The sequence below is a fragment of the Pan paniscus genome, chromosome X (genome assembly GCF_029289425.2).
Source record: "Pan paniscus chromosome X, NHGRI_mPanPan1-v2.0_pri, whole genome shotgun sequence".
Taxonomy (NCBI): Eukaryota; Metazoa; Chordata; class Mammalia; order Primates; family Hominidae; genus Pan; species Pan paniscus.
Window position 1 is genome coordinate 13923516 of NC_073272.2, and position 16089 is coordinate 13939604.

At 41.5% G+C, this 16089-nt stretch overlaps 1 protein-coding gene across 6 annotated transcripts in view; it reads left to right on the forward strand.

The window, feature by feature from the left end:
• Positions 1 to 2809: 2809 nt before the first annotated feature.
• FRMPD4 (FERM and PDZ domain containing 4) overlaps positions 2810 to 16089 on the forward strand; it is a 582613-nt gene continuing 569333 nt past the window's right edge. Inside the window, exon 1 of one of the 6 annotated variants that reach the window (XM_057301098.2) lies at positions 2810 to 4478. Coding sequence is in view for 4 of the 6 variants with exons in the window: in XM_034950556.4 (XP_034806447.1) it covers positions 4438 to 4478 (41 nt within the window). In the remaining 2 variants the exon portion in view is untranslated. The remainder of the gene's footprint in view (positions 4479 to 16089) is intronic. The other 5 variants (XM_057301097.2, XM_034950556.4, XM_034950552.4 and 2 more) reach the window with 5 other exon arrangements.

Here is a 16089-nt window from a genome sequence, read left to right on the forward strand (position 1 = left end):
GCTCTCTCTATTGTAATTTGCAGCGAAAGAACCCTCAGCTGCCAACCTATATGGAACATCTGGCCCAATAGCAGATTCCTAACACCAGCTTTAGATAAGGCCTTAAGAATGATGAAGCTCCTCACACTTCCCCCTGAGAATCCCCCGGGGCATAAAAAATGCTACAGCCTAGGGCTTTAGTAACTGCCCAGGCAACAAAGTGTTTGATTTTTAGGCAAAAGTGCCTACCTCTGATTAATCCAAGCGAATGTTGGGCCTCCTAAATAGTCATCTTACAGGCTGAAACTTTTCCTACCAGTACTGCCAAGGCTGCAGACAGCTGTGGAAATCCTTCTAGAGCTAATATTCATGTGCCTCAACTCATATGTAGCCAACTGTAAACTGGTGCCAACTTCACGTGCTCATTTTGTGTAAGGTAAAGATGTATTATTTCCATTTTACAGCTGAGGAAACTGAGTCTCAGAGAAGTTATAGGACTTGCTCTGGATCTGGCGACCCTGAGTCTTTTATTCATGAGTACTTTCAACAGTGTTTGAAAGTGTGTCTGGTTTTCAGAAATGACCAAATGTCACTTGAACCTAAGTAAAGCAAATTAAGTAGATTCTCAAGGTTGGATAATACAGTATCCAACTAGTAAATCCCTACGAGATCCAGAAGGGGCCTTAGAGATCATCCAGGTTAATAAGAAAACTTCAGAAAACCACATATGTACTCAGGATCCCACTTTTTTGGCTTTTATTTGTTTTAGGCAGATCTAGTTCATGCTAGACAAACCTATCCTAACCTCTGCAGCACACACCTGGCACAGAGAGGGGACAGAGCTGAGAGACCAACTACTCCAATCTCTGCCCTTCTGCCAAGATGGCTTTAAGATATAAACACTCTGTGTTAGCATGTTTCAAGGGAGCAGCTTTTTCCATTGTTATATTAATGAGAAACAAAGGAGGAGGGGTGGAATCTCTTTGCTTTAGAAAACAATATCAATCCATTAGAAAACATACTAGATAATTACTATATGAGAGGTGTGTAAAGACCTGTAGAAGTCAGTCATTTCCCTTGGTAGCTATTATGCTGTGGAGAGATGGCATCTGCATCATTCATAACCGTAGCGCACAAATTGGCACAGGGAGAAGGCCAACAGCAAGCTGTTCCAGGTAGACCAGATGTCTCCAAGGGAGGCTGTCTCTCTAGAAGTAAACACAATGTCTATTTCCTGTCACTTTCACTGTTGAATAATTAGATATTTGGTATCTGGAATAATTATTGATAAATAGGGTAATCCTTTTAAAAAGAGCATCCCAACTGTTCTGTTCTCAGAAGGAAGCACTTTTTCAAAACACATTCTCCAAAGGCACTGTTTTATCCCCTTTTCCCAATCACGAGCTGGTCTTGTGCTGCCAGATGTTGACTCAGAGATGAGGGAACGTGTCGGTGGCCACTCTTTTGGGGGAAAGGTAGAAAAGGTGAAGGGGGAAAATAACTGGAGAATGTAAGAAGGCCTTTGTTGCCATCATTAACAGTCAGTCCAAAGGAGGTTGAAGGATGCTGGGGAAGTGGATGGGTGGGGAAAGAGACAGATGTAAGCCACGAAGTCATACACAGATCAGTACTCACTGGGGATGCTTGGCCAGCTTTGGTTTGGCTGTGAATTCAATGGGCATATGATTTGTTCATTCAACAAGTATTTCTTAAGTTCTTTCTACATCTGGGGAACTGGTCTAGGCATTTGAGATCCATCAGTGAAAAACAAAAGCAAAACAAAACAAAGATCCCAGCCCTTGTGGAGCTCCAGTGGGAGATTCAGACCAAAAAAAAAAAAGAAATCCTAAAGATAAAAATAAATTATATAGTGTGCTAGTGGGTGATAAGTGCTATGGAAACAAGAAAAAAGAATAAAACAGTTAATAGGGACTCGGAGTCCAGGGTGTGAAAACCTTTTGCAATTTTAAATTGGCTTTCTAGAGGGGGCATTTTGGAAGTGGTATTGGTGCATACATTTGACAGGGTGGAGAAGCCGGCCATGCAGATATCCCAGGAAAGAGCATTCCAGGCTGAGGGAACAACCATTGCAAAGAGCCTAAGGTGGGAAGATTACCTGTAGAGTTTGAAGGACAGCAAGAAGTCCAGAATTGCTGGAGCCCAGTGAGTGTATGTGTGTGAGAGAGGAGGGGCTCGGGGTAGGGGATGAGGAGGGACAGAGAAAAAGGGGAGAGGGAAGTGGGCAGTAATAGTTGAGGTAAGAAAGATCAAAGGATAAGGGATCTAGGGTCTTGTTGGTCCTTGCAGGAGCGCAACTTTAGCTTGACGGAGAATGGGGAGCTTTTACATATTTTAGATCAGACAAGTAGCCTTATGTGATCTACGTTAAAACACACACACACACACACACACACACACACACACACAAAACATCTTTTTGTCTGGTATGTTGAGAATAGATTATGGCATAAAAATAAAAGATTTCTAAATATATTGCCTTATATGAAAAGGTTGCGATGAGACTCCAATGCAAAAAAAAAGCTTTAAAAATTCTAAAGCACAGTGCAGACCCAAACTATAATTATTTTACAAACAATAGAGTTCAAAAGCCAAGGTCCCTCTCGCCCCTTCCGATCCTTGAGTAGTAACTGCGTTCATGCAATTAAACTAGCCTGTTTAATAGAAGCTGCAGGAAAACTGATAACTATGTATTCAAAAACATGTAATTTTATGCCTGAGTTTTAAGTCATTTAGATTTTGCAGATTGCTATTTATTTTATGTTCAGTTTTTGAAATAAATGCTTTAAAAAAACGCTTTAGTACTAGGCTTGAATACTGAAGACTTTAAATATAACAACAGACCAGGAGAGGAGCAGAAGTGTGGGAACTTTAAACCTATTTCTTTCTTAATCCCCTCGGAGAGCTAGACTGGAACACTGGCTGGATCTTCCAACATTTCTGGGGGTGCTCTCTGTTCTTTGCGGTGGCCCTGCCGCCAGGTGAACGCTGCCGGTGGGAGAGCACACACTTAGTGCGGCCAGCTGACCTTCACAGTCTGGGGGGAAATTTTAAAGGATTGTGGAGAAGAGGCCTTGAGACTTCAAGAGGAAGAAGAAAAAGGGGCCCAATGAAGCCTGAGCCTCCCAGGAGGTAGAACTGAGTTAATGAACAGGGCTGATTATCCAAGGTAATTATGTAAAAGAGAAGGCTAGGAGGAGTTCTAGATGGCTGCAACTTGGAGTTTACTCTGCCTAAGGTGAGTGTTTATGTTTCTGTGTTTTTGCTTCTCCGGAAAGGTTTTGTTTTGTTTTTTTTCTTCCCTGTTCCCTTCACCCAAGGCTCAGTGTGCAAAAGCAGCTCGCTCTGCGTGGCAGACCCCATTCTAATCCTTCTCTTTCCTTAGATTCCGAGCCCGGTTAGAATTAGCCTCCGCATCACGGGCTCCTGGGACCCTCCGCTCTATGCTCCTCGAGGAGGGAGCAGCTGTGTTCATCCCCCTACCCGCAAATGCCTCCGGTTCTTATTTGGCAGACACTCCCGCGGTGCTGCTGTCCAAAGACACACCTTCCCAGCCAGCCCAGTGGTCACGTCTCGCCCCAGCGATTCGGGAGAAGCAGTGGGAACTCTGCGCTCCCCGAATCGAGCCCGCGGCGCCTGGCATCTCCCTTCCCTTCCCCTTGACAAACGACCCAACCTCAATCATCCCTGCTCCTTCCGAACGCTAGTTTTGTTTACGGAGCAAACCGAGGCTTTGAGCAACCTGCGGTTGCACGGCTCTCCTTCGGCTTGGGGAGGGAGGGGTAGCGTTCACAGTTCTCCAGTGTGCCATAGACTGTTAGACCAGATCCTTCAGATCTAGAGGCACACGCAGTGGGTGACAGGAGAGTGCCCCCTCCCCCCGGGCGGGTGGGGGTGGGGAGAGGAGCAGGGACTCGGCTTGGAGAAGGAGGCAGGGAGGCAGCTGCAGTGCTGCGAGGGGTGCGTGCGCGTGTGCCCAGCTCGCCTGCCGTCTCCCGGCTCCGTCTGCGCTCCTCGGTGCGTGGGGCACGAGGGTCCGAGGGCCGGGAAGCCAGAGCAGCGCCTCTCGCCCAGGCCTCGCTTTCTCTGGACGCCCGGCAGTCCCCGGGGCTAGAGCGCACGGGGCGGGGCGCGAGACCCGGGCCGCGCTCCCCGCCCCCGCCTCTTGCGCCCTGCCTGGCTCCCTCTCCATTGAGTTTTCCTGCCTCGGGTGCCTATCAATGGTCCTGCTCGGGGATGCACACGCAGCTCGCGGCCGGAGGGGGGTAGCAGCCGCCGCCTCCAGGTGCAGGTTCTCTCCGGCCGCCGCCGCCACCCGCTGTCGCCGCGACTCGAGCCCCGGGCGCACTGAGGTCTTGGCCATGGGGCTGCGGAGGCTGCTGTTGCTGGCGTGAGAAGGGGCGACGGAGTTGTCGCGCTCGGGGGTCCCCAGCTGCCTGCATGGATGTCTTCAGCTTTGTGAAGATTGCAAAGCTTTCGAGGTAGGGGCTGCGCGGGTTCCGTTTGCACCCAGGGCCGCTGCCGCGGGCAACTTGGTGCCTTATTTTTCGGGAGGCTGGGTAGAGGCAAAAGCTGGAAAGCGCGACGGGGCTTAAGACAAATGAAGTGGCCGGGGGCTTCCACATTCAACTTATTTCTCACTGGCTGCTGAGGCTTGTGTAGCGGCGGGTGTAGACCACACACAGAGAGGTACATACATGCCCTCACCAACACACCGATATTCACGACAGTTTGTTTTCCCTAAGGAAAAGCCCCAGCGGTGTTTGGGGTCCCATGTATAATTCAGGGCTAAGAGAAGATGGTTGTAATTGCTACTGCTAGGGAAACCCAGAAGTGCTTGGAGCTTGGGTGCCTGCCTTCCAAGCTGCAAAGACCAAAAGTGCCGCCTTCCCCCAACTCCTAAATTACACCTCCACACCTGCACAAAGTCAGCTCCTAGATTGACCAGGTGCTCCCAACGGTAACCTAGATGGCGAAGTCATGTAGATAGAAGAGAAAGACTTTCAGCCTTTTTTTTTTTGGGGGGGGGGGGGTAACTATATTCTTAAGCCTCGAAAGATTTAGAAATTTTCTTCTAAGTGGCCATGTTGTTAAAACAGTAGCTACAACTAAATCATCGATTCAGACATTTTTGGGTACTACTGATAAAAGAGGAACATTTCCACGCTTGGGCCGCCTAGGTGTTGCCTGGCCAGAGCACTCCTCCAGGTCTTCTGCCCTGCTTATGCTTCCAAAGTCTTCGTTTGAGCCACAGAGTAAGGTTTGTGCTGCTTGCTATGTGGCATTAATTGGGAAGAGCCCAATAGGAGTGGTCTTAGAAAACCATGCCCAACCTTCTCTGCCCCTGGAGCTCTTTATAGCAGCTACCACCAGGACGTAGGAGGTAGACAGTTGGGTTTTTCCAGGATGTAGCTTAAAAACTTACTTGCAATATGGACAGAATAATCCCAGGTTTTCCTTCAGTCCTGAGTGTCAGAGTGAGATGTGTTGATTGCATCAGGCAGGGATGAGCAGCTTCCAATAGTCAGAGGTAGAAACGTATGTTGACTTTGCTTTATTAAATTACATTAGACCACTTCAGAAAGGTTCTGTTTGGATGTTGCCATTCTCTCCGACATCTACAGGTCTTTGTTCTGCCTGCCCATCTCCACCTTCCCTTTCTACTAACATGGGTCAGTCTTCATGCCACTAGCAGATTTCCCCAGGCAGAAAGGCCCAGTGCAGCTTACTCTAAGTAGACTGGAGATACGCAGTTGATGGGTAAACACCTGTGTCTTAGAGCAGCTCAGGAAGAGGTGTTGTCCTGCAGATCAGAAGACTGATTTGTTAAGCAGTGGATGATTGTGGTGTGGCAAATTGTTTGCTTTCAAGCTGATCTCATAGAGGGCCATTGCTTCACACCACTATTCTATTAACTTCCTGCATGCTTCTGCCTAGGGCTAGTTTCTAAACAGCTGTCAAATATTGAACCATGGTTGGGAAGCAGCTGTGTGCAAATTTAGAGGTTAAGTGGTACCCTCCGTGTGATGGACAGAGATACTGCTAAAGGGAAAGGGAAGTTCAACCAATAGTATAGTTCAAAGTAACCAGGATACTTTTTGGTGGCCTCAGATGCTAAAAACAGTTTAACAAAACATCTAGAGCCTCGATTTAGTCCTTAAACTTAGGAACTTTGGAGAGGACAGTGTCATGTGTCAGTGAAAAGATGTTTCATATTCTTTTTACTAAATTCTAGGATGCCCACATGATATTCACAAATCTGAGTTTTTGCAAAACTCAAGCAAGGCTGTGGGGAGAGTGGTATCTTATTTTAAAGAGAGTTTAAAATTTAGTAAATGAGTGTGAGTTTCACTTTCTATCCTTAATGTGATCCAGTAGAGTGTTTATTCTAAAGACAGAAGGTGCAAATGTTCTGAGCTGATGTGCCGATTAAGAAATCTTCCATCCATAGAATTCTTCTTTTTCTTTAGTGTGAGCCCGAGGATGGTCCCCATGCTGAGATAGAAGTACCTTTAGAGGGTCATCAGCATGTAAAAACACATGTTTGCAGTTGCTTGTTTCTGCCTTGGGAGGAAGAAAGTCTTGTATGTGTTTTAAACACTGTTACAGAAAGCAAGTTCTTTTCTCAAAGGTGAAGTATGAAAGTGCTTATACTGCAGGATTTTCCTGATTTCAGAATGGATAATCTTCCTAAAGGATTTAGCTTTGATCAGCATGGTTACTTCAGTGCTTAAAATTCTCTTGGTTTAGAGGCAAACACATGTAGTTACCCTGGGTACCTGGCCTTACCTTTGGTTCCTACAAACTTGAGCTTCTAAATGTTAATTCAGAAGGCATATCTTGGAAGTGATATTTGCTTAGTGTCCTATCTGTGAGTAAAGACAGTGTAATTACAGAGAATTCCAAGAGAATATTATTTGACACTGGAATAAATAAACTGCATATTTTGACTTTTTAGAGTGTCTACATTTAACTATTTGTTTCCAGAATCTATGCCCTTTTAATCGTGGGAAAAATCAGAATTGACATTGCCCCTCAATAACCCAGTACCATTAAAAAAATTGCTGCCAAGTGTTGGAATTGTTGGTAAGTAGTTGGCACCCTTTACATCATCAGTTAGAGTTATGACCCTTGATTGCATCCTTCGTGGGTGGCACAGTGTGTCATGGTTCTATCTGAAGATGGTTTTTCCCGTTCTTCTAATTTTCTGGTTCTTAAACTGCTTGATAGTTTACATGCAGTTTTACTTCAGTGTTTCCTTGGTAACAGTTCTATATTATTTTCCATCCTTGTAGATGAGAGCATTACAGATGATTGCCTTATAAACCAGTAATAGTATAAAAACAGGCATATATTTTTATTGTTACTGCTCTTTGTATTGACTATTTTATTTGTAAAGCAGATGCATTCTTTCAAATGTTTATAGAAGAATGCAGTCCAGTAGAAAAACATATGATTATGCCCCTTTTGCCAGAGGGAGATGATTTGAGATCCAAAACTCATAGGGATGTTATTAAATTGAGTGATATGTTCATAGATTGAGTCCCTGATTTGACTTCTTTTCTTTAAGCAAAACGGTAGACTTGATGATAATGATTGAGTCCCCACTGTTGATATGATGATTTCTTATAGTAGTAGGTAAATTTGGGGGATGCTTTATTTTGCATTTTCTTATAGTTGCATGGGTTATTTTATGGTATATAGCAGTGACTAATATCTAATATTAGAATGCTAATTAGAATGCTAATTTTCTTACAAGTATCTTATATTTGAGGAAAAATACAAAATACATATGTATAGTTTCCTTAGATTTTTATGTCAAGTCCATTTAGATACTACTAAACTTCTGTCTTTTACCTTTATCTTATTCAGAATTAAATATTTCCCAGGGAAAAGGGGAAGTTAAAGAAGTAATGCAAAAGGTCAGGGTTTTTCCCATATCCCCTATTTTTACTGAGTAATTGTATTAATATTGCTGATAATAGTGAGCTCTGGAGGCTAGCAATGAAAAAACCCCAAAGACTCTGGATTTGAATTTTATTAAAAATGCTACTTGCTCATCTTCTGAATCCTTTCTAAGTTCTGCTGATTTTTGTGACTGTCAGGAGGTGAAATGATGAACAGTTTCGTAACAGAACTAGATTCCTGTTTTAGGAATATTTAACTCTAGTTTCCCAAGAGTTGCTAGTTTGAAGCTGTGAAAGTCTAGTCGCTTGCAGTTCTGGGAAGAAGGCGTCTAGGTCAGGCTTTGTACCATTTCAAGCATCTCTCTCTCTCTCTCTCTCTCTCTTATTGTCTGGGGCAAGTGAGTTTCACCTTCTTGCTATCAGAATTTGGTACAGACTGACAGCTGCAGTGAAACTTACTTGTACTTTAAATGCATGACCTGGAAAGTCTCACTTTCTGCTTATGGTCCTTCCAGCTGTTCATTCTCTCCCTTTACATACACATACACTGTTCAACTTTAGTACTTTGTTATTTCATTTGAGGTTAACCGTGGAAGTTTAGCTGTAAGAGAATGTACATTATTGGTGAACTAGAAATGTATCTTTAAGGAATGAACTTGAAACCACTGGTTTCACACTTGGCTCAATAAGAAAACTCAAGACCGTTTAAAATCTTTGTTTAAGCATACCGTCCTGAAATCTACCACTGTTACCATCAAATGATCTTTAATCTTGAAAGCTAATCATAGCAGGAAAAGAAAATTATGAATAGGCTAAAACAGGGGTTGGCATACTGTGGCCTATGAGCCAAATCTGGCTTGCTGACTGTTATGGCATAGCCTGTGAGCAAAGAATGGTTTCTTTATTTTTAAATGGTTCAAAAATATCAAAAAAAGAATAATATGAAATTAAAATTTCAGTGTCCATAAATAAAGTTTTATTGGAACACATGTCCATTCATTTATGTATTATCTATGGCTGCATTTGCCTGACAACAGCAAAGTTGAATAGATGCCACAGAGACCTTATGGCCTACAAAGCCTGAAATATTTACTCTCTGGCTCTTTACAGAAAAAGTTAACTGACCCCTGGGTTAAACAATGCCTTTTTCCTGTTTTCTCTTCTTTATCATTAGCAGCACACATGTGGGCACACACATGTCAAATCGAGCATATTATAATAAATACTTGAATTCACTGACCCCTGGGTTAAACAGTGCCTTTTCCTGTTTTCTCTTCTTTATCATTATCAGCACACATGTGGGCACACACGTCAAATTGAGCATATTATAATAAATACTTGAATTCACTAATGCACATTACCAATTAATATAGACCTTATCTTTAGAGAAACTTCTGATCTCAAATTACTTCTTGAACTGTTGGAAACTGACCATTAGAAGTGGACATAATTGTCCTACTAATTTGTTGCACTTGGAAAAATTATGCATGCTTATTCTTTGGTCACTAAGTTGACCTGATATTTTTGGGGAGCTGGAGAGTTGCTTGTTAAGGTGATGTTTGCCTTCCATAAATATCCAGTTCAAAATGGATGGAAAAAGAATGGGTGATACTACTTGTATAGCCTCAACCAATGTGTGCTGGTGAACTGATAATCAAGTCAACAGGAGAATGCCTAGTATTTCCTTACAGTACACTTGAGCCATCTGGTCCTAATGGCTAATGACCTTCACTAATCTGTTTCCAAATGGAAATAAAACCAGATAAGTGGATTTAGTTGTAGTCAGAGGAATGGAGGTAGGCTGTATCAATTTGGAGTTGAGTTTAATCTAACTTTCCTATGATTTGACTGAGAGCATTATAATGAGAAATCATAGACTACCTTTAGTTCTTTACAGCAAAAACATATATCAAAAGTATGCTGCCTTGCTTCTGAGTAATTTAGGTCATTATGTACTTAAGCTCTGAAAATTATCTTGAAGAAATCTAAGCCTTAGTTTTAGATAACAAAGTTAACATTCCCATTTTTTTTTTTTTCCTGGCAAAGAGATGAGAAGGGTTTTCTGCCAGAACTGTTCTTTCAGAAATATATTTTCAAGTATGGTTTACAGAATTTGGCATAAGATAAATAGTCTATACTAAATAATTAGTGAGTGAAGTCATATACAATTCATTCTAACATTTGTTGCAAACAAATTGTCATATTTGTTTAGCTGAACAATTACCGTGTCAGTACTTCTTCATTGAATATAACGGAATACAATGTACATGTTGAAAGTAAATAGCCTGCTCCTGGACTTGGTCTCAGAGAATAAACTTTTATTTCTGTTTTTACATTTGAAGTATATATATATTATATATATAAAATATATATAATATATATATTTGGTGATTGATGGTTAAAAAGTCATCAACTTGTATTTCTAAGGAGTCTCTGTTTTACTGCTTTAAGCTCAATAGGCAAAGTTATGATGATATTGAAATGGGTTTTTATAGATGTCAGTAAGTTTTTATTTTAGAAAGTCTTTTTTGAAAGCTAGGAAAACACAATCATTTCTATGAAAGAAATGTTTCCAAAGTTTGAAAATGAAAAGTAATTTCCCTGCAATTACAATTTACTATAGGGTTTTAATTTTTATTTTGGTTATTTTTTATAGGTTTCACAAGTTTTATGAGATTTGCTTAATTGAAAATAAGAACATGATTACCTGACAAAGATGAGGTTCAAAGAAAGCAGTAGGCAAAAGTTCATAAAATTAATGGTAAAATTTTCCTAATGAATGTAGGAATGAGTGTATTTTTCTATTGAACTGGCACAGTTATTTATCTGGTCAGAGACTGGTGTGGGGGAGAACACGCGGCCATCTGGCTAATTCAAGGCTGTTGTATTGATTCAACATTGGATCACATACTGACCATGGTGATTTTACAATGGTTCCTGTAACTGGAGTCCTGGATATTTGTCTCTTTTGAAATTCACGATCCAAGTCACCAGTCTTTACCCTAGTACAGGAGCGGTTAGCAGTCTCAGCTATACAGTGGTGGAGTCTGGAATTAGTTTTGGTGTAAATCCTAAACATGCCTAACTGAATTGTGGCTCAGGGCGATGTCCTGCTTCATGGCCTAGGGCCAGGGCTGGCAAACTTAACCTATCTGATGTGTTTACTTATTTTAGAAAGCTTTATGACCATTTTTATAAATAAAGTTTTATTTAAACACAGCCATGCCCTTTTGTTTGTATACTATGGCTGCTCTTGGGAGAGTTGGATAGCTGTGACAGAAACCACATGGCTTGCAAAGCCTAAAATATTTACTCTCTGCCCTTTACATGGGTATTTTACTGTTCTTCTTTGATCTCTCTGCCCAGTACTCAAATTTCCCTTTGGGGCAGTCTGGGTGTCAGCCTTCTTTACTAGCAGGGGGAAGGATGGATATGGTTGGGGATTCACCCTGAACACAGTCACCCTTGCCAGCCCCGCTTTGGGGGACTTAAACTGTCAGCACTTACAATACCACCTGTAGGTTAACTTAGAAGCTTTGTAAAGTGCGAATTGGATCCTCCCTGTCCCCTCCGTCTACATACTTTTGAGGGCAAAATCCATATTCTTTATCCTTACCCTTTTGGGTTTGGCCTGATTCACTTGGTTCCTTTGAGAACCGTATTTCTCGGGCTGGGCGCGGTGGCTCACGCCTGTAATCCCAGCACTTTGGGAGGCCGAGGCGGGCGGATCACAAGGTCAGGAGATCGAGACCATCCTGGCTAACACGGTCAAACCCCGTCTCTACTAAAAATACAAAAAAATTAGCCGGGCGTGGTGGCGGGCACTTGTAGTCTCAGCTACTCGGGAGGCTGAGGCAGGAGAATAGCTTGAATCTGGGAGGCGAAGCTTGCAGTGAGCTGAGATAGCGCCACTGCACTCCAACCTGGGCAACAGAACGAGACTCTGTCTCAAAAAAAAAAAAAAAGAAAAGAAAAAGAGAACCATATTTCTCTGAACTTGTTATTCCTCCTTTCCAGCCTTAACTTCCTACTCAACACCAAACACACACGTGTATACACACACATACAGAGACACACACACACACATCTACCCCTAACCATGTTGAATTTTTTAGAAGTCCTAAAAAGTGCCACACCCTGAGCCTTTGCATAAACTCTTCATTTTGTCTGGAACAATCTTTATCTTGCCTCCTTTACACCTGAAAAATTCCCATCTGTCTTTTATATTTCAGCTTTTAATCTAAGGTTGTTCCATGTCACCTTCTCCAACCTCCCAATCCTGGGTTAAATAGCTCGACTGACATCTTTTATTAGTGAAGATAATTTCACTGCTTTAACAGATCAATCCCTCAATTTTTGTGGCCCATCTCTTGTTTGCTTGATACACAAAACAGGCATTCCTGATGGTGTGGGGGAGCTCTGATATGCTCAGCCATTCTGAGAACCTGTAAGATAGGACTATCTCATCTTCAGTATGCTATCGAAGGTTTCCTGCACATCAGTGTTCAGCTGACAGATGAGGGGAGAGAATGGTAGAAGATTGGGTGACAGGTTTTTAAGGGCTATGCCCAGAATTAAAGTATACCATTCTACCCTCATTCCATTAGGCAGAACTCTGACCCTATGTAACTGTGAGGCAAGCTGGGAAGTTTAGTGCCACTGTGTACCCTATCTGTGCTGGACATGTCATGCCCTGCTTTTTTCACAACATTTCTTCATTGTGTGGTAGATTGTAATTTTGTTCCCAATTCTTAAATCTTCCCTGAATCCAAGCCTTTTCCATGTGACATTATAGTTCTACTTCCTAGAGGTAGAGGGTACCTCTTTGCCCCATTGCTGTTGGGCTTGGCCAAGTAACTTGCTTTGGCCAGTGGAATATGGACAGAAGTCACAGGGTATCTGTTTTGGTACAAGTTTTTGGTAGGAGAATGCCTTTGAGGTATTGTACGTTCCTAAAAAAGAATGTAAAAAAGCAAAAAGCTCTTAACATTGCTATATGAAGAACTGCCTGGTTTAACCTGTTGGTCCTAGAAGCTAGATTCACATGGACCAGCACCATCAGGCAAATCTGTGAGCATGAAATCAGATGCTTATTCTTGTATGACACTGTGTTATGCAGCATTGTTGTGGCAATGGCTGACTGGTATAGACTGTATTATAATTGAGTCCAGTTTTGATCTGTCTCATTTATGAACTCTTCAAGGGCAAATCCCCTGGTATTAAACCTCCTTGGTTTATAGTAGATTTAAGAATACCTTGTTTCATTGCACTCTGGTTTATTGGTGCTTTATAGATACTGCACTTTCTACAAATTGAAGGTTTGTGCCAACTCCACATCAAGCAATCTATCAGCACCATTTTTTCAACAGCATGTGCTCATTTCGTGTTTCTGTGTCATATTTTTCATTATTATTATTATATCTGTTATGGTGATGTGTGATCAGTAATCTTTGATGTTACTATTGGAATTGTTTGATGTTACTATTGCAATTGTTTTGGGCTGTCATGAACCACACATATAAGATGGCAAACTTAATTGATAAATGTTGTGTGTGTTCTGACTGCTGTACCAACTAGCCATTCCCTCATGTCTCTCCCTTTCCTCAGGCTCCCCTATTCCTTGAGACATAACAATATTGAAATCAGGCCAATTAATAACCCTACAGTAGCCTGCAAGTGTTCAAGTTAAAGGAAGAGTTGTACATCTCTCACTTTAAATTGAAAGCCAGAAATAATTAAGTTTGGTACGGAAGGCATGTTGAAAGCTGAGATAGGCCAAAAACTAGACCTCTTGTGCCAAACAGTTCGCCAAACTGTGACTACAAAGGAAAAGCTCTTGAAGGAAATTAAAAGTGCTACTCCGGGAAACACACAAATGATAAGAAAGTGAAACAGCCTTATTACTGATATGGAGAAAGTTTGAGTGGTCTGGATAGAAGATCAAACCAGCCACAACATTCCGTTAAGCCAAAGCCTAATCCAGAGCAAGACTCTAACTCTCTTAAATTCTGCGAAGGCTGAGAAAAGTGAGGAAGCTGCAGATAAAACGTTTGAAGCTAGCAGGGATTGGTTTGTGAGGCTTAAGGAAAGATGCTGTCTCCATAACATGAAAGTACAAGGTAAAGCGGCAAGTGCTAATGGAGAAGCTGCAGCAAATTATCCAGAAGACCTAGCTAAGATCACTGATGAAGACGACTACACTAAACCACAGATTTTCAGTGTAGACTAACCTTCAATTGGAAGAAGATGCCATCTAGGACTTTCATAGCTAGAGAAGAAAAGTCAATGCCTGGCTTCAAAGCTTGAAAGGACAGGCTGACTCTCTTTTTTGGAGTTAATGCAGCTGGTGACTTTAAGTTAAGGCTAATGCTCATTTGCCATTCCACAACTTCTAGAGCCCTTAAGAATTATGCTAACTCTACTCTGCTTGTGCTCTAGGAATGGAACAACAAAGCCTGGATGACAGTACATCTGTTTACAGCATGGTTTACTGAATATTTTAAGCACACTGTTGAGACTTATGTTCAGGAAAAATAGATTCCTTTCAAAATATTACTGCCCATTGACAATGTACCTGGTCACCCAAGTGCTCTGAGGGAGATGTACAAGGAGACTAATATTATTTTCATGCCTGTTAACACAAAATTTGTTCTGCAGCCCAGTGATCAATGAGTAATTTTGACTTCCAAGTCTCATTATTTAAGGAATTTGGCTGATCTGAAGGTAGTGAGTTATCTCAATTCATTGTTCGCAGTCAGTTAGAGATTGAATTTCTTGTTCTACTCTTTTCCACATTCTCACTACTACACTTGACTAGTTTTAAAAAAAGAGATATATTTTGTATGGTTATAGCTGCTATAGAGAGTGGTTCCTCTGATGAATTTGGGCAAAGTAAATGGCAAACCTTCTGGAAAGGATTCACCATTCTAGATGCCATTAAGAACATTGATGACTTATGGGAGGATGTCAAAATGTCATTAACAGGAGTTTAGAAGAAGTTGATTCCAACCCTCATAGATGGCTTTGAGGGGTTCAAGACTTCAGTGCAGGAAGTAACTGCAGATGTTGTGGAAATAGCAAGAGAACTAGACTTAGTGGAGCCTTAAGGTGGGACTGAATTGCCGCAATCTCATCATCAAACTTGAATGGATTAAGGGTTGCTTCTTATGGATGAGCAAATAAAGTGGTTTCTTGAGATAGATTCTACTCCTGGTGAAGGTACTGTGAGCATTGTTGAAATAAAAACAATGAATTTAGAATATGACACAAACTTAGTTGATAAAGAAGCAGCAGGGTGTGAGAGGATTGACTCCAATTTTGAAAGAAGTTCTGTGAGTAAAATACTATCAAACAGCATCACATGCTACAGAGAAATCTTTCATGAAAGAGTCAGTCAACACAGCAAACTTCATTGTTGTCTTATTTTGAAACATTGCCACAGCCACCCCAGCCTTCAGCAACCACCACCTTGATGAGTCAGCACCCATCAACATGGAGGCAAGACCCTCCACCAGCAGAAATATGACGACTCACTAAAGGCTTAGATGATCATTAGCATATTTTTAACAATAAAGTATTTATAAACTAAGGTATGCCATTGTTCTTTTAGACATAATGCTATTTCACACTTAATAAACTACAGTATAGTATAAATGTAACTTTTATATGCACTGGGAAACCAAAAAAATTATGACTCATTTTATTGCAATATTAGCTTTATTGCAGTAGTCTGGAACCAAACCTGCAATATCTCTGAGGTATGTCTGTACTGAGTAAATATTTGGCGAATTGTGAATGAATCAGAGTGAAACCATACTGTATTCCACATGATGTGCAATACTGATTATCACAGGTATGCCTGCTTCTGTACGTCATTCATCAGATTGCACTGCTCCTTCCGATTTTTAGGATCTGCTGTCACTGCTGATTTATTGTAGCCATTTTACCCTTGGCAGTGAACTGTTCCCTACCTCTACAGCTTGGGACCCAGCCCTATATCTGGGCCCATATCCTCTCATTCTCATATTTCTTTTCTTTCCTTTCCTTCTAGTCCTGAAAGTCCTAGTCTTCTCTAATTATATACATTTTGTCTTTAGTGCCAGGAGAGAATTGTAGATAATATTGTAAAATAGATATAAAGTTTAAAGAAAATAGAAGGTTAAGTGATATCATTGCTGATAGAATT